Source organism: Rosa chinensis, chromosome 3, assembly GCF_002994745.2.
Source record: "Rosa chinensis cultivar Old Blush chromosome 3, RchiOBHm-V2, whole genome shotgun sequence".
NCBI classification, from domain to species: Eukaryota; Viridiplantae; Streptophyta; class Magnoliopsida; order Rosales; family Rosaceae; genus Rosa; species Rosa chinensis.
The window spans coordinates 25,476,865-25,504,633 of record NC_037090.1 but is presented as its reverse complement, the minus strand read 5'-3'; the positions used below and the strand labels follow the sequence as shown (position 1 = coordinate 25,504,633).

General features: G+C 38.8%; 1 protein-coding gene and 1 pseudogene across 1 annotated transcript; one reads left to right on the top strand and one right to left on the bottom strand.

The window, feature by feature from the left end:
- Positions 1 to 17,004: 17,004 nt before the first annotated feature.
- LOC112194355 lies at positions 17,005 to 17,772 on the bottom strand (annotated as a pseudogene).
- A 7,159-nt stretch (positions 17,773 to 24,931) lies between these two features.
- On the top strand, positions 24,932 to 25,768 carry LOC112193568 (VQ motif-containing protein 25). The gene has a single exon (XM_024333758.2). The coding sequence runs from the start codon at positions 25,014 to 25,016 to the stop codon at positions 25,581 to 25,583; it is 570 nt and encodes a 189-aa protein (XP_024189526.1). The 5' UTR covers positions 24,932 to 25,013; the 3' UTR covers positions 25,584 to 25,768.
- Positions 25,769 to 27,769: the final 2,001 nt, after the last annotated feature.

The following is a 27,769-nucleotide window of genomic DNA, read 5'->3' as shown; positions in this document are numbered from 1 at the left end:
GTACCCTTCGACGTCCACGCTACTGAACGTACACCTCAGCTTCGACGACGATTAATCGAAATTCTAACCTGCACAATAAACCCTACACCATGGAATAATGCACCGGGTTGAAACAACAAATCCGGTAAGGTTTTACAAGCTCGTGTGAGTAAACTCAATTAAAATGACTCACGTCATGCATGCTTATATTTCTCAGTTCGTGAGATTAATTAAAATAACAATATTTAACTCCACAAAACACAACCAAACATACAATCACCCTAGGTGAAAATTAGTAATCTCTTCATAGAGAATTAGCTAAAGAGATCACCTAAAATCACACAATTCAAATCATAGCAACTCCTGCATATAGTTTAGTTCAGGAGATTACATTTAAAATCAACAATCTCCGTTTAATCATTTTTCAACACAAAATCAAATTAAAGCAACCAATGTCACCTCCACAATTCATTTAAAATCAAGTCCCACATGGACAACAAAAGAAATGACACTGACACTCTCTTTTAAACAAATATACTCATGGGCACACGATAACTCAAAATTATCCCTCAAGAAGTATATTGTACTCAAGGGCACGCAATAAATCAAAGTTATTCCCCAAGAAGTACATTATACTCAAAGGCACACAATAACTCAAAGTTATTCCCTAAGAAGTACATTGTACTCAAAGGCACACAATAACTCAAAGTTATTCCCCAAGAAGTACATTGTCAGACAGACTAGAGCTCTAACTGAATCGTAACCTGTCACCTCGGCCGAGGTTCAGCCTTACGATAATACTTGCCTCGATCACAATGTGATAAACGATACTCAACCGAACATTTGAAAGTCCACTTGACTCAAATACTTTCCTCAAGCAAAACAGACTTTTACACAATAATCAACACATCAGGATAATTGTATGCTCGTAAGAGAAATGCTCGAAATAACAATTCAATCAACTCTCAATCATTACTTCACCAATGTCACACCATCCAATATATATATATATATATATATATATATATACGTAGTCATTCACGCATGAATGACCACTAATACCAACTATAGTTCATACATATTAAAACCAAGAAATTCATTTTATACTTAAATTCATTTTTTTACCTATGCGTCGTAGCCCTATGAACCGTAGTCGATCGAGTTCATATTATTTCAAACAAATCTTTATTTTCAAAAATGATTTACAATTATCAATTAATTCCGACAATTAAATAACTTGGTTCGTAAATAAACCACATGAGATTTACTCACCTCTAAATCCAGCTGCGACTTCTTAACAGCTCAAAATCACAATCACAACCGTCCGTCCAATACAAATCTGTCAATCACCTAGTCAAATATGATCGCAACTTAGCAAATGACTCATAAAACACACTTAAACGACGATCCAACAATCGGATTCTCACGGATCCCCCTTGGGATCATCCTATCAAAATTATACGAAGATCCAACGGTCGGATCCTCATCCGTGACCACACAAAGTCATCGAAACAGTTCTACAATCAACATATCACAATTTGAAGTAAATCTGACTGTCGGATCCTCCCGAATTGTAAACCGAAGATAACGCGTAAAACCGTAAATCAAGCATGCATCAACTTTTTCCAATATGACCCCATAATATAACAAAACGATCGTATGGATGCGTAGATGCATAAACTGAAAACAGAACCCAAAAATATGGTCTAACGAGCCACCGGCAGTGGGCTGTCAACGACGGCTAACCACTTCCGATGGCAAAGTGACCAACAAAAAACTTGTTCATATTGAAGAGATGAGCAACTTTCATACCTGTAGCTAAGTGAGAATCGGTCTAGATCGTCCTAAATCAAGCTTGGAAGTTGAATTAATCTCGGCCCTCTGATCAAATTCCAGATTCGTTGTGGACCGTCGAAAGCTTCAAACCTTGATCTTTCACTCCACACTCAAAATCGTGATACAAGGCCCACATGGGGATGATCAGGAAGAAGAGAAGATCCCAAAACCGTGAAGAAATATGCCGGTAAGTCGTCAGAGCACGCAAAACCGATCGGGTCCCGATCTCGTGTCTGGGGTAGATTCGAGCTCCGTCTGGGGACAGCGGCGAGTGAAACGGAAGAGAAGGCGCGTCAGTCAGGGCCGGGTACTCTGTCGTCGGCGCCGGGAAGGCTGGCTTCTAGCTGAGTCGGGTCGAGCGCCACCCGTCGGGTCTGAGGAGAGAGAACAGAGAGAAATCTAGGGAGGAAAATGAGAAAAAGGGAACTTTTGGGATTTAATGAAAAATCCGGATTTTTCTCCTATTTATAGAAATTTCCCTAAATTTCAATCGCTCATAACTTTCTCATACGAACTCCGATTTCAGCGCTCCACATGTCCACGAACTCTTATCGACACTTTCTACGACTTTCATGAAGGAAGTTTTCACAAAATCGAAACGTACAAAAACTCAACTCTTGAATCAAAACATTCCAAGCGAATAATTGTTCGAAATACTCTCTCATCAACCTCGAACTACGTACTCGTACCAACGATCATCGAATAGTTTCCAGGAAATCTTCAGAAAATAATAATCAATTTCCGGGGTATTACATGAGATATCAGGCTCGTACACAGTCACTAGCTGTAACGCAGAGTATGGTTCGGTGGCAGTGGGTCGTAGACGAATTAGCTTCGTTGCGTGCAGTATTGCATATCCCCAAGCAAAAACATTGAGATTGGTGCGTATAACCAATGTGTGGTATACCCACTCGGGTCGCCAATACGTCGTAGGCATACCGTAGACCTACCAACTTAATACTACAAGGCCTTTTGAAATACGAGTTTTAGAAAATAAGAGACAAATAAAACTTTTAAGAAAGGACTTTCGATCAACAACTCAACATTCAAATTAACAAGTCTGGAAATGCTTCAAAATAAAGTGGGCAAGTGCACTGTGACTCCTTAGGGTTTACATCATAATTGAAATAAAAGGAGTTCAACAACAATAATAAAACAAAGGTTAAGGCGCACTCCCAAGTAGGCGGACCTCACATAATGTATGTGCTATCATTTGTAAGCGCTTAATAGCGGCTTCTGCGAGACCATTTTGGGTATGAACATGGGGAATTGGATGCTCTACATCAATCCCCAGTGACATGCAATAGTCATTAAACATTTTCAATGTAAACTCCCCACCATTATCTAGTCGAATTGACTTAATAGGGTGGTCCGAGGAGTGAGCCCGTAGACGGATAATCTGGGCTAAGAGTTTAACATATGCAGCATTTTGAGTGGACAACAGCGCGACATGTGACCAGCGTGTCGACGCATCAACCAATACCATAAAGTATTTAAAAGGTCCGCAAGATGGATGAATTTGTCCATAGATATCCCTTTAGATTCTCTGTAAGAACGGAATGAGTATTTTTGGATCCTTTGCATATGACGGTCTCGGTCCTAATTTCCCAAAGGAGCGAGGGGCCTTAGAAGCAACCAATGAGGATTTTAGCTGGGCCTGAGCGTCTAAAGCGCTATTCGAAGCAAAATTTATGACTACATCACCCATCTTGGCGTTGGGACCATGGAAAGTGGCATCCATGGCACCTTGGCCATGGGAATTGGCATCCATGGCGTCATGGCCATGGGTGATGCCATTACGGTATTATCAAGGGGGACAGTGGCGGCCCTAGGCCTGCGATGGCGTAAGAGGCTGCGGCGGCGGTCATACTTAGTCCAGGAATCAATCTTTGATTCTTGCTTCGTTTCGCTTGAAGTAATAGATGTCTGTGTGAAGTCTTTAATATACGGATCATCATATCACGAAAAGGATGTCCTAGTCGGTCATGCCAAAGCCAATATGTGTCTGAATCCAAGAGATCTTCTCTTATAACATTATTGGATTCAATAGGTCGAATTGTAGTGACATAAAGCCCACTAGATTGACACATATGCTTCTCTAAGATACGCTTTCGTCTACAATCATTAGAGGTAAGGCAAAGGAACTCTTTTTCTTTCTCTGTATGTGTTTCCGCATGGAATCCGTTAGCTCTGATATCTTTAAAGCTTAATAAGGTCCAGTTTGCCTTAGGAGCATAGAAAGCTTCTGCAACATTAATCAAGGTGCCATTTGGCAAGCAGAATTGGGCCATTCCATGTCCTCGAACTAAATCCGATGGCCTAGCCATCTTAGTTACAGAGGAATATGTAGGCAACATCTCCAAGAATAATTGCATATGGCAGAGAATGGTGTGCGTAGTCATACTATCCGCAAGACATTGCAGTTCTCCAGAGTCCATTCATAAAAGAAAAAGGCTCGTAATTAAAAATGAGTCATAATGAAAAGAACTCAACTTTTATTAATAAGCCAAAGAGAATTACATCATTATTTCTTTAACCAAAGAAAATCTAATCCAAAATGCTAGTTAATGCAAAACAATGGTAGTCGTCTAACTCTTTTCGGTAACTCCAAAATAAATGTGACCAGGTGAGTAGAGAGATGTAGGTGGAGCAAGGCTCGCTTAAGTAACACTAATCTCAAAACCTTCCTATTCATCACACTTACTTTGGATGAGCCTACTTTGAAGAAAGACTAAATCATTGGCATCTACTACAAAATAATATGGCAATTGCCTACATCTCTTAGAAAATAAAAGGACTTAATCAAAATCACCAGTCTCTTGGCCTTTGGAGTCTTCCACCCTCAGAGTGAGATCGTCATCTTGATCCTCTTGCTCCATGTAGTTTGCTTCACTTGCTTCACGATACTGCTTGTAAGCGTTTGCAACATTTTGGGATGCTTTACATGCTTTGGCCTAATGTTCAGACACTCCACACCAAAGACAAGCATCATTATGGTCAGGCTCCCTTGATCGAGGCGCCTTTGGGGCGCGAATGGGACTACCACTGTCCTTGGTGGCATCACCATCATGGTCGGAGGCTCTGCCTTTCTCTCTTCACACGTTGACCTCTATGGTTCCGTGCATGCCTATCTTGACGGTTACCTTCCTCTTTAGGGCAAGAATGTGGACTAGAACGTCCAGAATCATCCCTAACTTTAGCATTTCACTCCTTGTGTTCTCCCTTAGAGGCGAGACTATAGTTAGACTCCGGAATAGACTTGGTTCCCACGGGTCTAGAGTTATAGTACTTCACAAGGATATTGTTGTGCTTTTCAGCTACGTTCATGGCACCAATAAGCTCAAGAAACCTTGTGATGTGTCCTACATTTACATAAATCTGATAATTCTTAGAAATCATCAGTGTAGAGATGGGGAACGTAGAGAGAGTCTTCTCGATCAACATCGTATCAGTGATGTTCTTTCCACAGAACTCCATCAAAGACTTGATACGAAGGGCTTCCGAATTGTAGTCAAGTACGGACTTGAAATCACAGAAGCGGAGGCTATGCCATCTCAATTCTAAATCAGGAAGCAGGGAGTCACGAATGTTGCTAAATCGCTGCTCGAGTTCTACCCATACCTTTCTAGGGTCCTCCTCATTGAGGTACTCATTCTGGAGCGCGTCATTCATGTGCCTTGTCATGAGAATGATGGCTTTAGCTTGTTTGCCTCAAAAGTAGCTTTATTCGCTTCCAAAGTGGCAACTTGTTGAGGAATAAGCACGTTATGACTTGGCTCTAGGATCGTATCCAGAATCCCATCGGCCTTAAGATGCTGGTGCACATCACGTACCCATTTGTGGTATCCTATGCCTGTTGTCTCCAGTGGAATAAAGTCAAACTTGTTTAGGTTACTCATCCTAAAAAACAACAAGAAATTAGGGTTAGTTTCAGAGCGAAAAATGCTACCACGAAAACAATAAAATTTCTGAGCGTAGTCGCTCTCAAGAAATTAGGGATTTCTGAGCGTAGTCGCTTCCAAGAAATTCGATTCCAAGAGGTATTGGATTAGATCGAAACAATGATGTGTTTATGGTCGATCATAACTTCTCAACAAACTCTAAGTTTTGAGGACTTTAAGTTTGGTCGATCATAACCCCCACAGTTCGGCTTTTGGTCTCCCATATGAAGAAGAAAGGGGGGAGGGGGTAGAAGAAGGGAGGTTGCAAGTCCCCGAGAAAAAATAATAATAATAAAAACTTCAAAAACGGGAACTTATAGAACCTTTAAAACATACCTTGAAAAGTGTCGAAATTTGCAGGAGTTGGCTGGGAAAATTCGCCAGTGGTCACCGGAAAAAGTCGCCAGTGGCTGGAGTGAGGCTAACTTTGGCTGCAAGCGAGGCTAACAGAGGTAGGAGCTACTTGCATGCACTATACAGGGCTGTTGGCGTGCTTGTGCGCTGATGGGCTGCTAACGAGGCTAATCTACTTAGCAGATTGGGCAGGTGGGCGCGAGGCTTGCGGGATCTGTTGGCAGGACGCGCAAGTGGGGTGCGAGGCACTGTCGCAGGCAAGTGAGGCTATCCAAGGCCTGTAGCGAGGCTAACGCTCTCGGCAGATGCGAGCGAGGCTCGCGGGATCTATCGACAGAATGCTAGCGAGGCTAGCGAAAGTGCGCACGCGGGGCTTTGCTGGGCTGTGGCAGGATATGTCGATAAATGTCGGCAAGGCTTACAGGGACAGGCACGCGCAAGTCTCGGCAGGGAGGCTAGCAAGGCTAATCTTCCTGTTCAGTATTTTTCCACGGCCAGTTCAGTGTGATTTCGGCCGGTTCTCGAGGGTTCGCCGCCGGTTCTTGGCTCCTGGGATCTGGGGCTTTTATGTGTGCGGTGGAGGTTTATGGGATTTGAAGGATACGAAATTAGGGTTTCAGGGTTAGGGCTTCGTGCTGATAACGTGTTTTATGGAATCAATATTTGAGAGAGAATTTGTTATGCTTTCATTGATAATAGAGTCCTCTTTATATAGAGGATTACAAGTATAGAGATAGAGTTGTACATGGAAACATAATCATACAATGATTGGATATCTACGAATATCTCTGAGAATATCTCTAACATAAACCCTATTACTACTAGAGTAAGTTACCTAGAGTTTGTGCCTGACATATATTCTGGATTTACTTAAACAATATTTACTTTTTTAATCATTTTTTTCTACCATCTCCTCCTCTTGTCTTCTTCCTCTAGCGTCTCAGCCTCTCGGCTTCTTCAAATGCAATCTCTCTCACTCTAACCTCCCTCAATTATCATGCTTGACCATTTATCTTATAATCACGTACGATGACTCTAGATTCGCACGGGTGCTCGTCCTCGAGGTACGAACACAACGACGCAATGTCAAAGTCCTCGTAGCAATACGGGAAAAGGGAAGTCAGGTCGGACCTCGTCTTCCACCTCGAAATCATCCATGCTCAGCCGACCTCAGAGCTCTGGTAATGGTGCTGCAACGTGTACTGAAGTTTCATGGTGGCGAGGCGGGAGATCCAGAACTCGGAATCAATTTTGAACGATTTCGACAGATTTCTGATTTGTAATCTATCCAATCAGCATTGCAAGGTCAGATTGGGCTGTTGGTTTTAGGTAGATGGTTTCTTGATCGGAATGTTATCTCATTATTAAGGTGAGCGACGGCTATAGTTGATATAGGGGCGCGGCTGCCAGGTGGATTTCCAGCTCTTACTTTGGTGCCCAAAGAGTGATCGACGACGGAGTGGCGTGCTCTTTGAAATCAAATTTGATATCAAAACCAAAGTCATTCCCAAAATCCCCGATTTCCGATTCCCAATCTTTGAATCCGGACAACTCCTCCAGCTTTGAGCTTCTCTAGAAATCAGAATTCGATCGCCGCTATTTGAGAGTTGAAATTGAAAAGTGCATAGCGAAAAGGATGAGAGCAAAAAAATGATGCATGAGCCGAATAGGACAGAACATGCTCGACGGATCCGACACCGTTTTAAAGGTCTCCTTGGAGTTAGTGGGCCGGTTGTTTCAGAAGTTCAATACTACAGACTCGCTGGAGATAATATCCAATCATAGGGGTTCAAGTTGATTTCGGGGATATGGTGGTGTAGTCAGAGGAGGAGTAGTCGTCTAGGGTTTGGGTGGTGGTGGTGGAGGAGGTGGGGCTGAGAGGTTGAGGCTTTGTCGTCGTTTTAGGAGATTGCTGCAAGCAAGCTTCTATCTATTATCAAGTCAGTGATTTCATCCTCTCTTCGTTTAATTTCAACCAAATTGATTTCTTGTGTGTGTGTGTGTGTATGTTCATATATTAGGATTGATTTACTTTAGTCAATTGATTTCGTAATTATATCTATATCTATATACAATTCATTGTGGTACACGATCCATTGCTTATTGTGCACTGTTCTAACATTAAAGACAGTCGACACTACCATATATAGAATGATGGATATTGTTCCACAAACAACGCCATAACCATGGCGCGCATACTGTAAGACCACGACAGCACGAGCCCATCCCCAGTAGAAGAATCATCTAATTAAAACAAGACCTGACATAAGAGACTTATGTGAACTAACAAAAACATAAACAAAAAAATAGAAAGTCGTGTTAAAAACTAAAATACCTATGCCGCTAGAACCTTCAGATCCCATCTTAAGCAAGATGACGCTAGCCTACTAACAAGCACTAGCATAGAATCATGGAGACACTTCCGCAAATAAACGTCACCATGCATGAAAAAGAAAACTTTGAAGATAGAAGAAATTTAATGTATCCAGCAAATTTCTTAGTATACCCAGTCTTAAAATATTCTTGTTAGTTTTTCAACTATATCCTTACAAAAGAATAAAAAATAAAAAAGTTGCACCCAACAATTGCTCTGTGGTGTCGCGGGTGGTTGTGCAAAAGTTCTTTGTTCTACCTTTTTTTTTTTAAGAATAATTTGTTCTCTACTTTAAACGGGAGATAAAAAAAAGAAAAAAAGAAAGAGTATAGATCCCAAAAAATAACTACTTAAGCTTGCTTTTGTGGTATAAACTATAAATTGATAACTATAAATAATTCTGAATCTTTTTGTCAATCTCTACCGAGAGAGAGAGAGAGAGAGAGAGAGAGAGAGAGAGAGAGAAGAGATAGTAGAAAATAAGAATCCAATGTGTTTAGAATGCTTCAATAATATTCTAGAAAATAAGAATTCAATGTGTTTAGAATGCTTCAATAATATTCACCTCCAACAATAGGGTTTATAAAGTGATACAAGTGTAATCTTAATAGGAACGATCTCCTACAATTATACAGAGAGACAAAATTTATATGTACAAGGAAAGTAAATATTTACAGAATATTCTACACTCGCCCTCAAGTTGATGCATAGATGTCAATCATGCCCAACTTGTCAATCGAGTTGTCAAACACTTTCCTTGACACTCCTGTCGTAAGAACATCTTCTAACTGATCTTCTGTATACACAAAAGGAAAACGAATAGCCTTCCTGTCCAGATTTTCCTTAATGAAATGTCGATCTACTTCCACATGCTTAGTCCGATCATGCTGAACAGGATTGCGAGCAATCTCAATAGCAGATGTACTATCACAATACAAGTCCATATGTTTTTTGAGTTTAAAACCCAAATCTTTCAACACATTACGAATCCACAACATCTCACAAACTCCATGTGCCATTCCTCGACTCAGCTTCAGCACTTGACCTAGCAACAACCTTCTGTTTCTTGCTGGGCCAAGTCACCAAGTTTCCCCCAACAAATGTAAAATACCCAGATGTGGACCGTCTGTCTGTCTTATCACCAGCCCAGTTTGCATCCATGTACCCCACAACTTCCAACTCGCCCCTTTTTTCAAACAACAAACCTCTTCGAGGTGCCATCTTAAGGTATCTCAAAATACGATATACTGCATCCATATGCTCTTCATTGGGACAATGCATAAACTGACTAACCACACTCACAGCATAAGCAATATCAGGCCTAGTATGAGAAAGATAAATAAGCCTCCCTACTAGACGTTGGTACCTCCCTTTATCAGTTGGAACTTGATCCGGATAGATGGCAGGGTTGTGGTTCATCTAGATCGGTATCTCAATAGGATTACAGTGAAGCATCCCGGTTTCAGCTAACAAGTGAAGCAGATACTTACGTTGGGACAACGAAATCCCCTTCTTAGACCTTGCAACCTCGATTCCAAGAAAGTACTTTAATTGTCCAAGATCCTTCATCTCGAATTCCTTAGAAAGATACTTTTGTAGAGCCTCCATCTCTTCTAAGTCATCCCCTGTGACAACCATATCATCAACATATACAATCAGAGTGGTAATCTTCCCCTGACGACGTTTGATGAACAAAGTGTGATCTGAGTTGCTTTGCTTATATCCAAACGCCCTCATGGATTTAGAGAATCTTCCAAACCAAGCTCTCGGAGACAGCTTCAAACCGTAAAGAAACTTTTTCAACTTACAAACCTTGCTAGTATCATAAGACAAAATTTTCACTCCTGGCGGCATGTCCATATACACTTCTTCCTCCAAGTTACCATTGAGGAACGCATTCTTCACATCAAACTGATGCAGAGGCCAATCTTTACTTGCTGCAAGTGAAATCAATATTCGAACAATATTGATGTTTGCTACAGGGGCAAACGTCTCTTCATAATCAATTCCATAGCGCTAAGTGTAAACTTTGGCAACTAATCTGGCTTTTTATCTGTCAATGTTCCCATCAGCTTTAAGTTTTAATGTAAACACCCATCGGCATCCAACAGTTTTCTTTCCAGTAGGCATAGTCACAATATCTCAAGTCAAGTTTTTCTGCAAAGCCTCTAGTTCTTCATTCATCGCTTGAGTCCACTTAGGATCTGCCAAAGCATCCTGTACACTACTAGGAATAGATACAGTGGATAATTGATCAACAACAAGTGCATGTGACCCAGATAACCTATGGTTACACATGTAATTAGCTATAGGATACTTAGCTTTAGTTTTGATGTCTGGTTCATATTGTTTCTTAGGAATACCCTTGGTAGCCGTATGTGATCTCCTAAACTCAATATTACCTACCCCAGATCACTTGTTTGAAATTAAAGGTACATGAGAAGGAACACTTGCAACGGATTCTTCAGTTGATGATGTAGAGAGGGGGAAGAACTCTGATGAATGAGGACTCTGAACATTCTGTTTATTGGGTGTATCATTATCACCTTCAAGTTGCATATCAATTTCCTGGAGCGTAGAGTCCCTGTTTGACAAGTCAATTCCACTTTGGGGCTGCAAGGTAACATGTTGGCGTGTTGCACCTGTCCTTTCTGACAAATTATGAATTTGACTTGTAACATTAGGATTATTTTGCTTGTCCAGTGGTTGGCTAAAGCCAAATAATCGGCTGGAGCCAAGCCGTCGGCTTGGAGAGTCAAAAATCTGCCCATCTGAGGGCCCCACTGATCCATCGGCTTGTCTACCTCCTAACAGACCACCATCTTCACCTGCGGACCGCACAGTTAGGTCACCATCTCTATCTGAGGGCTCCACCCCCACGGGTCCACCAATTGGTCCAGCTCCCAATTCTTCTTTTTTGTTTCCTGCCTCTATGTCGTTTTCAACTGATATTCTCCCAACTCCAAATTTGGACTCCAAGGCCTCTAAATCTTTGAATTCTTCAAATGCAAATAAATCCTGAGAATTTCCTTCCTCTCCCCCTGAAGGGAAGACTCTGAAACTCCCCCTGAATTATAAGGCTTAAATTCGCGAAACGCAACATCAAGAGAAACATGCATAGTGCTAGTAAAAGGATCATAACAGCGATAACCCTTTTGGAATTCCGCATAACCAACAAATATACACTTATGGGCACGGGGATCAAGCTTGCTGCATTGAGGCTTGGGAATATGAACATAAGCTACGCATCTAAACACGCGAGGTTCAAGATTTGCAAGCGACGAAAGCGACAGAAGTTTCTGAAGTTTCTGCTGAGGATTTTGAAATTCAATTACCCGAGAAGGAGTACGATTAATGAGGTAGGTGGCGGACTTCACAGCCTCTCCCCAATATTCATGAGGTACATGCATGCCAAACAAAGGAGCACAGACAACTTCAAGTAACTGTCAATTCTTCCTTTCTGCCAATCCATTATGTTGAGGAGTATATGAGTTTGAAGTCTGATGTCGAATTCCATGAGATTGCATAAACTCCTGCATAGGGCCATTAACATATTCACCACCATTGTCAGACTGAAAAATACGAATAGACTGTTGGTATTGCGTGGACACCATTTTATGAAAATCTTGGAACATACATCACTCTTGTTCTTTAATAGAGATACCCAAGTCATACGAGTACAATCATCAATCACATAATACCGAGCTCCAGAAAGGGAGGGGATCTTGGCAGGACCCCAGACATCCGAATGAATCTTTATAAATGGAATGGGACTTTTATTAAGACTAGGTGAATACGAAATTCTATGACTTTTAGTCAATTCACATACATTACAATGAAAATCGGAATCACTGACAGTCGAAAACAAATGAGGTTGTAGTTTCTTAAGATAACTAAAAGATAGATGACCCAAACGACGATGCCATAGCCACACTGTTTCCTTAGCATTCTCTACTCCATTGACCTGATTCACTTGTCCTAACAACTGTTGTTCTCCACTCTCTGTCAAATCCAAGTAGTAGAGCTTCCCTCTTCTAACACCATAACCAAGAATTCGCCAGGTCAAAATGTCCTGAAACACACAGAAAGAGGGATAAAAGGTCACAATACATGCTAGTGCTAGAATAATTTGGCCAACAGATAGGAGATTATATTCCAATGAGGAAACAACCAACACAGAATCAAGGGTCAATGTATTAGATAGAACAACAGAACGTTCTCCGGTAACCGGAGTGGAGTACCGTCTGCAGTAGAAACAATATTTTGAGAGGAAGGTTTTAGCTTTTCTATGAGACTAGGATCATTAGTCATATGGTCAGGTGCACCTGTATCAATTATCCAAGAACTATTCATAGATACCTTACCCTTCATACCTGACTGTGCTATATTAGCGGAGGCACTAGACGGCTTTGTTTCCTCTGTAGTAGCCACGACAGCTTTTCCAAGGTTCTTTCGTGGTTTCTTGGTGAAATCCCACCAATCAGGGAAGCCAATCACTTCATAACACCGTTGCTTGCTATGACCCAAATCTCCACAAACTGGACACTTTGTATTTGCATATGGATTTGTTTTACCTGGAGGCCGAAGTTGTGAGGGAGTTGAGAAGCCTGAGGAGGACCTCTGTTTACGTTGGACAGCCATGGCAGAGAATTCAGAGGCGTGTCCCATTGCCTGCCTCTCAGAATGCACCTTCCGGACATATGCATAGCTTTGCTCCAAGTCGAATTTCGGGTCTTTGCCCAAAATCTTACCACGGACTTGATCATACTCTGAATCTAGTCCACTAAGGAACATGTGAACTCCCATTCATGCCATGGCAGTGGTTTCTTGAATCACTGCAGCCACTGTGTTATTCTGAGAGGCCATACGCTGATCAATTTCCTGAAACATTCCCACTAATTCATTGTAGTAGGTAGGAAGAGTCCGGCCATTCTGTTTTGCTCCAAAGCACTTCTTGTTTAACTCAAAAATCCTGGTTTCATCAGAATCATCATAGAAGGTCTTCTCAACAGCTTCCCACACATCTTTGGCTGTTGGGAGTTGTATATATCGATTCATGAGTGATGGCTCCATGGAATCAATTAGCCAACTCTTCACTTTTTCATTCTCTGTGGTCCAAACTTCAAATTCAGCAGAATGTACATTCGATGCAGCTCTAGCTCCAGTGAGGTAGCCAACCTTTCCTCGTACTCCAATCCTCATCTTCATAAGAGGTGCCCATATAGTGTAGTTGGATTCATTCAAGGCAACGCTAGTTGGAAACGTTGAGTTCTCTTGAGCAGTGGTATGATAATGGTTGATAATAAGAGGCATGTTGTGGAGTGCAAGGGTGGCAGCGTCGTCCTCCATTTAGCATAATAGGGACCTGTTAGTGAGATATAAAAGAAAAGAAACTGTAGCAATGCAGCCGGCTTGAAGGCTTGTCGGCTTACGATTTAGGTAGTATGTCTTGTCGGCTGCAGCAGAATTTCGGCTTAGGCAGTGGGCCTAAGCTACCCACGCGATGCTTGTCAGCGGGTTTGGTAAGTTTGTCTGCTACCCAGGCTGCTGTACGACTTTCAAGACTGACTGTGTCAGTTCAGAAATAGACTTTGATGAGGCAATTTGTAAAGCTCTTCAAAATTCAGGTTTCAGGTTTCAGAGGAATACAGTGCAGGTATTGAGCCTGCTCTGATACCAAGTAGAAAATAAGAATTCAATGTGTTTAGAATGCTTCAATGATATTCACCTCCAAGAATAGGGTTTATAAAGTGATACAAGAGTAATCCTAATAGGAAACGATCTCCTACAATTATATAGAGAGACGAAATCTATATGTACAAGGAAAGTAAATATTTACAGAATATTCTACATAGATCACTATCAGAAGTAATTCTAATAGGGTTGTTCAAAGAGTTGTTTTTAATGATATTTGTTCATCATTAATCATATATATGATTAGGAGTCTAGTTTCATAGAGTACGTTAACCAATCTCGACTCTTCTTTCGCTTGAGAGAGAGTGGCAGCATGAGTGTTGGGTGCTAAATTGTTAGATATGAGGTGGTTTTTTTTTTTTTTGGTCTTTTCCAATCCTTTTTCCTCTCTTCATGATTTGAGAATAGGAAAAATGGAGGCAGTCTTAGCACAGCTTCCTCTGTCTCAATCGGGTCCCTCAGAGTTTGGTATTGACTCACAGGTTTGTTTTCATATTTGGCCGGAATGAATGGAGGCTTTGTGGGCTTCTTCTCTTTGTTGCCAGGCGCTATTGAAATCCTGGACTCTGAAGCTTTCAAGCCTTTTTGCTTGGTTTAATTAAGAAAATGAACAAAGCAGTTTTGTTGGGTGTTTGGGTTTGCTGGGTTTAATTAAGAAAAATGTATAACTGAGAGAATTGCTGGGTGTAGTTAGAAATTTAATAATTTTGTTGGGTGCAAAAACTTTACTGAGTGTACTTAGGAAGACCTAAGAAATAAAAGAGATGAAAAAAAACTCAATGAGGGTCGTTTAACAACACAGAGATGCTCATGTGTGATTATGTATGGACAAATAATTTACCTCTGAGAATCAGATTACTTGCACTATACGTGCTCCGATTTAGTGGTGACTAACGTACAGGTTGTGGATGAAGTATCAAAATAATTTGGTTTTAAATGTCTGGATACATAATTAGTTGTTCTTAAAATCAAATTACGATTCATTGGATCGCAATGCAAAATGGTTCAAACTCATCTGTGACAAACACTCGATAAGTCAGTAGCTTTCGTAGAAGGTAGACTACTAGCTTCTTCATATGCCTGATGTACATACTTAACTTGGATCGGTCATTTGTTGGAAGACCCCGTATCCCCTCATTGACTGATTTGTTCTCAGGGAATTCTACAATGTAGCCAATCTACAGGTCGACATCAATGCATATAGGCCGTAGGATGAAGTTCATCTGTGTGGCAAGTATCAATATACGGTCGCACCGTAGAACATCTTAACCCAAGACATGGTTGAGAAGACCGAGTGATTAGTGGTTTTCAGTATCAACAACGTCTAATGTGCCTGAAGCACTAATAAATCACACACATCATCAATCTGCACATATATACCAATGTCTGGTGTTTCAATCAAATCTATTGATGATCAGTTAATTTGTTTCGCCAAGCATAGAGTAGTGACTGTCAAGGCACTGGGGCTAAATTAGTACTAGTATTATACACGAGCTTTTCTCAGTATATTCTGTTAGGAATATGAAAATGGTAGTATTGTCTTTTGTAATTGTTGCCTATAAATGGGTTGTTTCTTTCTATTTTCAATTAAAGTCAGTAACAATGTAGTCATAAAATTCTCTCCGCGTTCTTCTTCGTTTTCCTTCTTTTTGTTTCTTTCTGTTTCGATTTCAATAAACCATGAATGTTATCATGGTATCAGAGCTACAGCTCTTGATCCTGTGGATATTTCCTGCATGTAGATGCTTTCATTCTACCTCTAGCTTCTGCTTTTATCAGCTTCATTAGATTTCAATTCTGTGTATCCCCAATTTCAAACCCTAACCCCCAAAATTCAATTTCACCTGATTCTTGAAGCCTTGGTCATGGATTCTCACTCAAAGCTTGAGCATGATCTCATCTTCCGTTACCTATGATTCGAAGTTTTATTGCTGTAGTGTGTACCGTTTGCTCCAGTTTGCTTCGTCGGGAGTCCAGTATTTGCTTGGTTCACTCATTGGACACCGGGGATTTGTCTTTTCGCTATGATTGAATTGAGGTTTCTTCGGTTATTCACTTGATAATACAGAATCACTCTCTCATCTCAGTGAACATTTCGTCGAATACTTGGTGGGCGTTCTTTCATCTAAGTCTTGATAGAATTCGGTAATTCTAAATCGTTTGCACTGCACTTAGTGGATATGATTTATTATTCATGGTGTTATTCCTGTGTTGATATGGAAAACTTGATGGAATTGACTGTCATGTAATGATAATTGTTGTTATCTGGTTATTCAGTGAAAGTTGTGTGCTGAAGATGATGATGAATATGGATATTTGAGAATTCTCTATTATCTTGTATTGTGGATGATTGAGCTTTATGTTCAAAACTGTGCAAATCAACCTTTGGTGTTATATGGCTGGGAGGTTCTCATATCACTAAGGTCTGATATGGCAAATTTGAGAAGGAAGATGTCTAATTCTCTGTTATGGTGATTCCTATAATATCTTGTGCTCTTCTTGGCGATTCTGAATTGTCTCATCAACCTATATTCTTGCCACATTGTACTACTAAGTGATGAATATTTTGGTGTCATAAGGCTGATATGCTATTGTTTAGTGTTTTTCCTACCGCTAAGTGTGTTGACTTACGAGCTATGAAACAAAACAAAAACCTTGGAGGTGTGTTGTCCTCTGTATAACGAAATTTTGGAGATGGATTTTGTATAACATAACTTTTGGAGGTGTCCTGTCCTCCGTATAACAAAACTTTGATGATGTCCTGTTCTCCTAAAAGAAATTCTTGCAGTGAGTCATAATCCAAATGGGGTAGTGGATGGAAACACATTAGGCAGCTGCTTAGAAATTTATGCAGTATATGTTGGGGTAATGCAGAAGAGTTGGAGGCCAAATTATATGATGTGAATAGAGCCATGTTGAAGAATTGTGGGTTTGTTATGCACCAGGTTTTGAAGATGAGGATTACAATGTTCACTGCTTTCAGTAATGTGGTTGTTCTACTCTTGGTTTTCACTCTGGAAGATAATAGCTGCAATGAATAACTTGAATATCTGCTTTGTTTTTCTATGGCTTGCAAGAGATGAAAAGGTGTCTCTGCTTCTTCAGTATGTCCAGTTCCTGTTGAAGTGTCTGTGTTTGTCTAGCAGCTGAATCTCTTTCTTCCTTGAGGCGCTGGAAAGCCTGATTAGAATTGGGATCAAGACCACGCATAGAAGCTTAGTCTTCTGAGTTCTCTTGACCTAAACCCGGAGTTAAATAGACAACTCTAAGCTTGCACTCCTCTATTGACATCAGAATTTGGAGCCACCGTTATACTCTGTAGGAGAAATTTATCTTATTTGCACTGCATGTATGGAGGATATTCTCGTTGGGCTTGGAGAGTGACCATGATTACACAAGTCCTAGGCCTATATAACACCGGTGTTGGGTCGTACAAAGTACTTCTTAGGGAAGTGATTAACCTTGAAAGCAGCATGGTTTTCTGTGTTGTTGATAATGACTTTTAGATCGCAAAAGCTTTGCTTTTCCAGCTCAAATTGAAATCTGGGCCCCTCTGGAAGGACAGATCAAATTATTTCTACCACCGGCACTCATGATTATATATCTTGGTCACTTGTAGTGCAACAAAAGCTACAGTCCTAGTGTTCTACTTCCTGTCCTTTTGACAATTGACATGTAAATGGAAGCTCCTTTGTCAATGGATGAAGATGCTCCAGTTTACTCATACAATTGATATTTGTCAACAAGGCTGCTTGTAATGACCTGCTATGCTACAGATGACTTGACTGCTGTTGAATGTGTGTCACCATGTCTTCCTCGTATGCAGTTGCTCAAGAATGAAGATCACAGGGAGTCGACTTAACAATGTAGTCATAAAATTCTCTCCGCGTTCTTCTTCGTTTTCCTTCTTCTTGTTTCTTTCTGTTTCGATTTCAATAAACCACGAATGTTATCATATTCAATATGAATCATATATTAGGAAGGCTTTGCTTCAATGTCATGTTTGAGGTACTTCTCTTTTTCTTTTTTGTTTGGGTTGGTCAAAAAACACGAGGTCTGAAGTCTGAACAAGAACTAATTAAACGCATTTAATTTGACCGATTTATCTTTAGCTATAAAAAAGTAATTAATGTAATAGTGGTTAAGCTCTCTCTTCTTACTTCGTCAGTCTCAACCCTATTAAATCATTGCAACTTACTTGTTCTCCTTTTATTTTGAGAATTGACATTCAAACTTTGGACCTCAGTTCTAGACTTCTAGCATCGATCGATGATGAGAATACCATCATATATGTAATAGCTAGTTAGTCGGTCATGTCAAATTACTTAGTCGGTCATGTCAAATTACTCACGCAATTAGAAATATGCAAATTAAACATATAAACATGAAACTTACTATATAATTAGAAAAATTATACGATACATTAATATACCGATACATCAAGTAGATTACGTTTTATTGTAGCTATTGGCTTCATACATTAGTATATTAGTTTGACTTTTCTTTTATTAGTCTGCTACTCTATTTATTCATCAAACCTAATCTATTTGATGTATCGGTCTATTAATATGCAGTAGACAAACCTTCCTAATCAAGTCATGTATAACTGCTGCAGGTTGAAAGCTGTGTACGTATGAATAAAAATTACGCCCATTGTGTCTTTAAAACTAATTTATTAGCTTAGCATATCCCATCGAAAATTATGACTTGCATGCGATCGAGGCCAATCTGTTCTCCGTTGATTCAGTCTGATGAATATCAATCTATCTGCAAGTGTATGGGCATCGATTTTCTAGATGTTAGTTAACATTTGGATTTTTACAGCTTAATTTATTTGTACTAATATATTAAGAAAATGGCCGCTAATCGATCACAAGTAGAAGTGATAAAATCAGTCCTGGACCACACATGATCGATCCTGAAAGCAACTGATAACAGAGACTTGCAAAAGGTCTTACAGTACTGCAATGTCTACTGATTCTTTCACCGAACTGGTCGAAGATTCTGAAACTTGCATCACCCATCAAAAAGAAACAGTAAAAGTAAAACAATGCATGCATGTTAATTAATATATATTTGGTGCTGTAGTCAAAAACTAGGAATTGATCTCGTGCTGTAAAATTGGTAAACAAACACATGCCCTGAATTAGTCTCTCTGATCATATCTTGTTAGAGAGATACTTGTTGATCCTTGTAGATATATTTTAACTAGTAATCTGGTAATTACTCTATGGTGTGTGTGATTATATTATTTGAAAACTAATTATAACATTTAAAACACTAATACATATATACTAGGTCAAACATGTCGCATTTCTTATAAAAAAAAATACTAAAACTGAGAAATTAATGTCAATCTAGTTTTATAATTTTATTTACGTGATAAATAATTAACGTAAAGTCTCGAAATATGTTCTTATTAAAAGATGTCAATTGTTAGATCTCTTGAGGATTTGATAAGATTTGCAGAATTTCATAAACCACATTTGTGGAATCCCATACTACAATGGACTAGAAATGAATTATTCTCCACTAGGCATAATATATATCTTGTATGCTCATCACGTTGGCTTGACCTAACAAGGGTTTGGGTCTTCTCTGATCACCCCACTATTAATGGCTCGATGAGATCTGAAAAGGTATATAGTTGCAGATAATCGAAGAGATGTTGAATTCTTGTAACAGCTGAAAATATAGTAATTTCAACTAATTGATCAACCACTTCGATCTATAGCTGCAGATTATATATTAGGGGTCAAATAGGTAAGTAATTTTCATGTAACTAGGAAATTAGAAATGAATATTAGACCAGCAATGTCTAGAGGAATGGAAATTGAGGAAGACTCTCGTGGGGCGACCTGGACAATTTGGGTTTGGATCTTCTCTAGCTCAAATTGTCTGATCGAGCAACCTTATTGTTTGATCATATTTGATTTATTGGTGATCGGAAAGCTAATAATTTTCTCAAGAATTTACCTTGGTAGTTGGAAGCCTCTAGCCACATGCAGAATTCACCGTAGTCAGAACTGTAATAGCAGAACGTGGCAGTACTAGAGCACTCGATCGTCTCTGCAAGTACCATATCAGGATAAACAGAAGGATCATATGTGTACGTGCATGTCACAATATTCATGGCTAGCTATTACATTTGTCCTTCCGATCTGTACATTTATTCTGGCGCTAGCTAGCTCTCCATATATATCAGAAATAATTGAGTTCGAAGATGTCACAAATCAAGGCAATGCGTGCGAGACACATGTGGTAGACATGCTTTGTAATTTTGGTGCTAATTAGGTTTAACAGTCTTGTTAACTTTCGTCAATATTCAAATTGATGTACTTCTCACAAATAAAGTAGATTACTTTTCATCTCAAGATGGATGATTATATGTGAAAGAGAACGTTGATGATGATTTAGTTGAGTAACTTTATGATTTTTTTTTTTTTTGAAAAGGGGCTGGTGCGGCTGCCTTCAAGTCTTGATTAATGAAACTGCAGAATACAAAAGGGGATGTAGCATAAAGAGAACAGCCTGAAATAATATCAGGAGTCTCTACTAAAACTATATATTCTATCAAGCACCAATTAGCAAAGAGTGCACGACTGGTTATTCTATTTGTTTTGACAAAGCGATGACATACCAGATAGATAACTCTATTATGAAAAAGCATAATTACAAATAGCACAGGTTTCCCACCATGTTGCCGCACAGAAATAAATCTGGCGACACTCCATTTTATCCTGCCACTAGGAGGTTGTATCCATTTAATCAGGTAAACAGCTCGTTGCCTCGTTAGGCCAGACAAGACACACTGAGTGTGCATACCGAGACCAAGTCCACGTTGCCCTACCCTAAAGGGATAAGGACTTATAACTAGCATATAGCCACGTCAGATCATCGCAACTGCTAAACACATCGACTTAATTGTCAAATTCAAAACAATAATAATAGAAATTGCAATTTGCATAAAATTAACAAAAACAACTAAGAAGGGCAATTTTTCGTTTCCTCAAGTGCATGTAAAGCCAGCAAGGATCAAGCTAGCTATGAGTACTCATCAAGTGCAGTCGTGAGTGCCGCTTCCACGGAGACGACGACGACGACGACGTCAAGGAGTGGCCATGCACTCGCTTCCGCACGTCGACACGTGTCACCTCTGTGATCGGAGGTTTAGATACGCCTGCCATCGTATATATATTGAGTTGGGCCGTGGGCCAGTGGGCCGGCACGAAACCCGTGTGCTCTCTCTCTCTCTCTCTCAGATGATGACGGAGCACACACACATGGATGCACGAGCACAACCTTCACATGCGCATCGACGGTTATCATTCTCTCAGAAAACGAGAATCTCCGCTCCAGCCCCTACATAATCCATTGATTTAGTTTTAATCTGCCGGCTAATACTATAATAGCCATGCTCCATTTCCTTAATTAATTCTTTTCTTTATCTCTTAACTCTTATTTACTTATTTCTTCTCTCCACCGCCCAAGTTTATGCTATCACGGACTTATAGTCCTATACACATGTATACGGGAAATTATAATCAACATGATGTAATGTTGACAAAGACAAGAAATACAAAGAAACATTGAGTGGAAAAGCTAACTATGTACCCAATAGAAGTAAAAGAAAAAAGTAGAAATGGGGCAACTCATTATGAGAAGCTATTTTAGGGTTTGCGTTCTGAGAAGCATGACTACCTTTTCTGCATGCATATACGAACTATGATCATCATGTAAGAGGTCAGAAAAGTGAAACCATAATATCGATCGTATGGCAGTTATACACTTATACCAATTCTACAAGCACCTATCGTGTGCCATGTGACCATACCTCGTAACCAATTTTAAGCAATTCGATCTCACCAAATATATATATATATATATATATATATATATATATATTCCATTGATGAATAATGCAACCTTAAATGGGACACTAATTAAGTGAAGACATAGTCATGCAACTAATGTATATGAGACACTAATTAAGAATGATCCAAGTTAGGTGTTTAGGATCGAAAGCTCCATTAGTGAGTCCGGTCAATTTCTTTTAAAACCGGCCGTGGTACTTCTTTCAACTAGTTATGAGATAAGAGCATAGTGACAAATCAATGATACAAAATCAAACATATTCAAGTCCCTTTTCTAGTTCAAGTTTTCTCCCTTGCTATCTCTTGCAAAACCTAGAGGCTAGGGCGTGGTTGTTTTCGGCGCTAGCTCTTGCTGCACCTTGCACAATGTGTTTATGTGTCGCACTTTTCTCTGCTTTATGGCATCGGATTTTTCTAGTTTTTCGAGTTGTTTTTCATTTCAAGGTTAGACATGATCTCTCAATTTGGGTTTTTTTTCTTTGCAATGGCTACTAATTAGGACAACCATTTTTGTACTAAATATGTAGGCACTGCACATTTGCCTCTTGCCTTTTGGCATATTGTAAAAACATAAGAAAAAACAAGGACGAGCTCATTTTCTTTTGGTTCAATTGGATTTTATCCTGGGGAGTTTCTAGCAATTTTTAGATCTTTCAGGGAGGAACGGACAGTTACAACAAGTTGGAGGATTAATTAGCAAATCATTATAAAAGTATGAGAATCGGCATTTATTAAATAATTGGTGTGAACTGTGAAACGCGGGATTACGTACGCCTGTCGTACAATTGTGGAAGGCATGAGCGTGACGGATTTGCCCTTCATGATTGCCCTCCATGACATTGAAGGTATTGGGGAGCATGGTATTTCCAAATTAGGTTATGCGGACATTTCCGTGCTGTAATTGAATTATGAGACGATCTCTAATTTTAGTTAAGATAAAAAGTAAAAAGAAACAAAAAATAATAGTTTTGATGTTTAACAGGAGTTAATAGAGCGCGCAGTGACATTTTTTTTTTTTAATAATTAAAATTAAGGATGAGGCGATAGTAGCTCCTCGGAAATAGACGATACAAAGGTTAAATTTACAAAACATTCACTTCTAAGTTGTCTCTATACATAATAGACTAGACGACCGAAAGATGTCAACATCATATAATAGCATAGATTTGCGATACCTGGATAACAAATACACAAGACTCAACAGTCGAACTTGACCTGAATTTGGATAAAGAGTACCCCATCAATCAAGGCCCATATTTACCAAAGAAAATACAAGCACAACGATCATCTTTGCTATCGATAGTGAATTCGTGACAAATTTATACTTTTGTTAAATCAAAATTTGTAACTAGGTTAGTGGATATTTGAGCATAGTAATCGAGTTTTTTTATTCATCTTGTATCGCCGTGTCTATTCACATAAATTGTTCACTTGGAGTATTCGATTTCATGATGTTGCTCAAAAAAGCTATGTACTTTCGCTCACCCTATGTGTTTTGTGAACCTTAAATATTTAGTTCCAGCCTTACTAATTTTAGTGAGCATCAATAAGCATCAGATATTCAATGAGTGAACGTATCCCTATGTACTATTTTTTCTTATCTGTCTATAGCTGGTAGTGAAAATGTATGTAATGGTCACTCTGGCTTGTGATGAATGAAATTGAGATGTTCTTTATTATATATATATATATATATATATATATATATATTCTAGTATGACAATGAGAGCTCACTTTGTCAACCCAAATGAACAAACAATGAAATATATAATAATAATTAACAAATAACATATAAATTTAAAAATTGAAATAAATTAGAAAATTATTTTAGTGGGAAAACCTATTGTCATATTCTGAAACATATTAATCAACTAGTCAATAGGATGCTTATGGTTTCGCTTCTCATAACCGCTGCTAGGTTTAATTAGCTATTGGTTTCTTTGGGATCAATCACAATAACCAATAATTGATTTATTATTAACCAACATATTGTGAGTTGAGTTTTCCATTGCTCGTGAATGTTAATGGGTGAGCCAATTGATTAACCCATTGTTTATGCTTTATATTTCACTATTTCCTGATCAAAATCTTTTGTTGCTCTTGAAATCATCTAGAGTGCCAAAATTTCATATCAAAATTTTAAATTCGTTCTTAATTCAATAAAATTTGCACTTTCAGAACAAGAAATATAACTTGAGGAACAAATAATGTAACTTTGTCATTTTGTAAATGTAGGTCAGGAAAGTTATCAAAACTCAAGAGTTGGTTACCATGCATAAAACCAAGAGCTACCAATTAAACTTCTGCACAATGACAGTTCAATAGGTTACTATAAAATGATTCTACTTTCAATCACCCATCTCTCATCGGAGATTCATGGAGGGTTTCTGGTAATCAAAAACTACATACATTAATGCAAATTGCAACTGGGTGACCCTAATTAATCAAGTTCCAAGTTGAATGGAAAACAAGGCCTGTTTTGGACTTTTGGTCATTTCATGGAGGAAGAAACATGCTAGAGATTACACGTTGTTCCCACAACCCCAAACCTTTCAAAACCATACTTATAAGTTTTGCACTAAACAAACAATACACATACAATATGTATAATTATAATCATGAAATACCAATTTGGATAATGGGGGGACCATTTAATTTCCATTTACTTCATTGACAATACAATTTTGCCAGACAACCCCCGCTTGTTTTTTTTCCTTTTTTTTTTTTTGAATCTTGTATTTTTTTCCTTACATTTTTCTGATTTGCCATCCGATTAATTAAATAATATTAATTAACATTTAACACCACCCCTTTTGTGTTAATCCCTCCCCCATATATAAGCAAGCATCACCTTGTCCCTTCCAAAAGCGAATAGATACACACCAACTTCCACAAACCCCCAATCTCCCAACCTCTCTCTCTCTCTCTCTCTCTCTCTCTCTCTCTCTCACCATTTCTCTCATGGAGGAGATGATGATGATGAGCAAGAAGCAAACTTGGGGAACAAGTACTACCAATTCTTGCTCAAATGCTTTGGCCATTCACAGAGACTCACAGACAATATCAAAACCAAAACCCAAAATCAGAATCATCCACATTTTTGCACCCGAAATCATCAAGACCGACGTGGCCAATTTCAGGGAGCTAGTCCAGAGGCTCACCGGAAAACCATCCGACAACGGCTGCACCAACAACAAGAAGAAGAGGGCGCAAGGAGTTCCCAGAAGGGAGTCAGAAGCTCATCAGAGAGGTGCATTCATGGCCGAGACCAAGAAAATGGAGCTGATGAGAAGTACCGGAGCCGGTGCCGGGTTCCGGGGGTTCGAGCAGTTTCCGAGATCCGAGAGAGTGATCAAGGAAGAAGAGATGATGTGGAATGCGGACAAGTCAGGTGGGTTTTTGGAGAGGTTTGCAGATTTGGAAGGGTTTATACAAGAGCTTGGTGAATTTCCTATGCTACCCAATTTGGATTCTACTTCTGCTTCAAATTCTCACTTGCTGCATGGTTTTGAAGGCACCCAACTTGTGTAGCTAGCTAGTAGTACCAGTAATTCATCATCGTCAGAATTCAGAAGAAGAAAGCATGTAATGAATCTGAAAATGGGTTGTGCCTAATCTCTTGGTTTTAAGTTTTAACTTTTGACTCTAGTATTTGTGGTTCATTTTGCTATGTAAATACAAGGGTTTAAAGTTAATTAAGCATATACTTTTGGGTACTTCTGGGTTTTGGCAGAGAGAGATATTGCTGTTGGCAATCTCCATTTGGATGTAAACAACTAAACAAGAAGCAAAAGTAGTCATAATATTTCATTTTTCTTCTTTCTTTTGCAGTTTTGAATTGAATAATGGTGAACCAGGGTCTTGTTTCTTTCTTTTTTGGAGGATAGCTTTCACCCTGCTTCTTCTTTTGTCTCTTGTTAAAATGGGTCTCTTCCTCTTTCTCTGAGCCATTTATGGTTTGGAAAACCACTCTTGTATAACTTTGGGCAATTGGGACCTGCAAAACCATATAGATGGCTTCCCCTGCAAAACTTAATTGTAATTTTTCATTTGTTTTAATTTTAAACACACAAGTCGTCTCTTCTCATTTTCTCCTATCCTACATGTAGGCATGAAAATTCAGATACACTACTCCAAATTTAGCAGCTTCTGTTGAGAAACTTCCAATATTAGTTTTTGAACACTATTTTGCAATAACCACTTGTTTGTTATAAGAGAAAATATACCTACTTCTGCAATTAATTGATTAAATAAAACCCATTAAAAAGTATAGAAGAGTTCAATAAATAAATAAAAAAAGTATAGAAGAGAAGTAGTGACGATTTATATGATTTTTGTTTTGGGAGAAGTATTCAAATGGTCACTCAACTATAACTCATTTGACACTTTGGTTACTCAAATTTCAAATATATCACTTTAGTTACTAAACTATTACACGGTCAATCGCTTTAGTCACGCAAGGGCCATTTTATCTCACTTTGATAACTTCTCCCAATCATTATAATACATATTTCTAAATTTTTCACAATTAGTTGGACGAAAATATCATTAATATTGTGGCAAATAATTATTTTAATGAAAAAAATTAACGGAGTGACTAAAGTGAATAACAGAGTTAAAGTTGAGTAACCAAAGTGATATATTTAAAAGGTGAGTGATCAAAGTGTCGAATATGTAAAAATTAAGTAATCATTTGTGATATTCTCCCTTTTGTTTATAAAAAAATCTTCTAATACTATTAGATTTTATCTTCTCAACCATATGTGGATGTACGGAAGGTACATAATATATATACATATAAATCCATATAATATGTATGTTTGTCATTGTATATGCAGTGTGTTCAAAAAATCGATAGCCGCCCGTCTGTCGGTGACGAGAAGCCTAGCACGTAGGTGCTTAGGGAGGATTAGGCCGTTATTTTATTATACAACATATAAACAAATATAATTAAGAATAAAAGTAATATTTAATAGTATAACTGATTGAAAACATAGAGAAAAAACTAAGCATATAATGAGTAATTACATTTAAAAGTCTTTTTTAAGTATTTGATAAAAAAATTATATTTAAATATTTTCTTAAAACTCGACCTACTGAGAACCTGCTCAGATTAATCAAGGCGGCCACCAAGAGAGATTTTTAGAACACTAGCACCAATATTGCCATGAGCAAATCAGATAGTTGGAACTGTAGATGTTCGATTCACCAAGAGATGTGAAATAATTGTCCCTTAATCTATCAGAAAGACCCCAGTTTGTCGCAGAGGGTTAATAAGTTGACTAGGAAACAGCGGCGGAAAGTCAACATTTTAACTAAATGTTTATTTGCAAATTGCAATATTAATTTCTTAGTGGCATAATTTAACCTCTAATCATTGAATCTAAACTAAAGATGACAGGTACGACTCAAAGTCTCAAACCACCATTTTTTCAACTATGATGCTGTGATAGTGCACATCTGCTGATCTAGAGCGACTGTATGCCGAGAGTTGAGCCTTCAAAGACAACGACCGATACTAGCACCAGGTTGGCGTCCCCTTACGCACATCGGCACTGCTTACTGCCGTATATAACAAGAAAATCTTGTATTACCTCTCAGAAAAGCTAGCATGTCAGAGACTGAATTTCAATGGTATTACGACATTTTACAAACAGAAACGCAGTAATTTTCACTTGATAGAGGAAATACGAAATGCTATATTATCAAACCTTCAA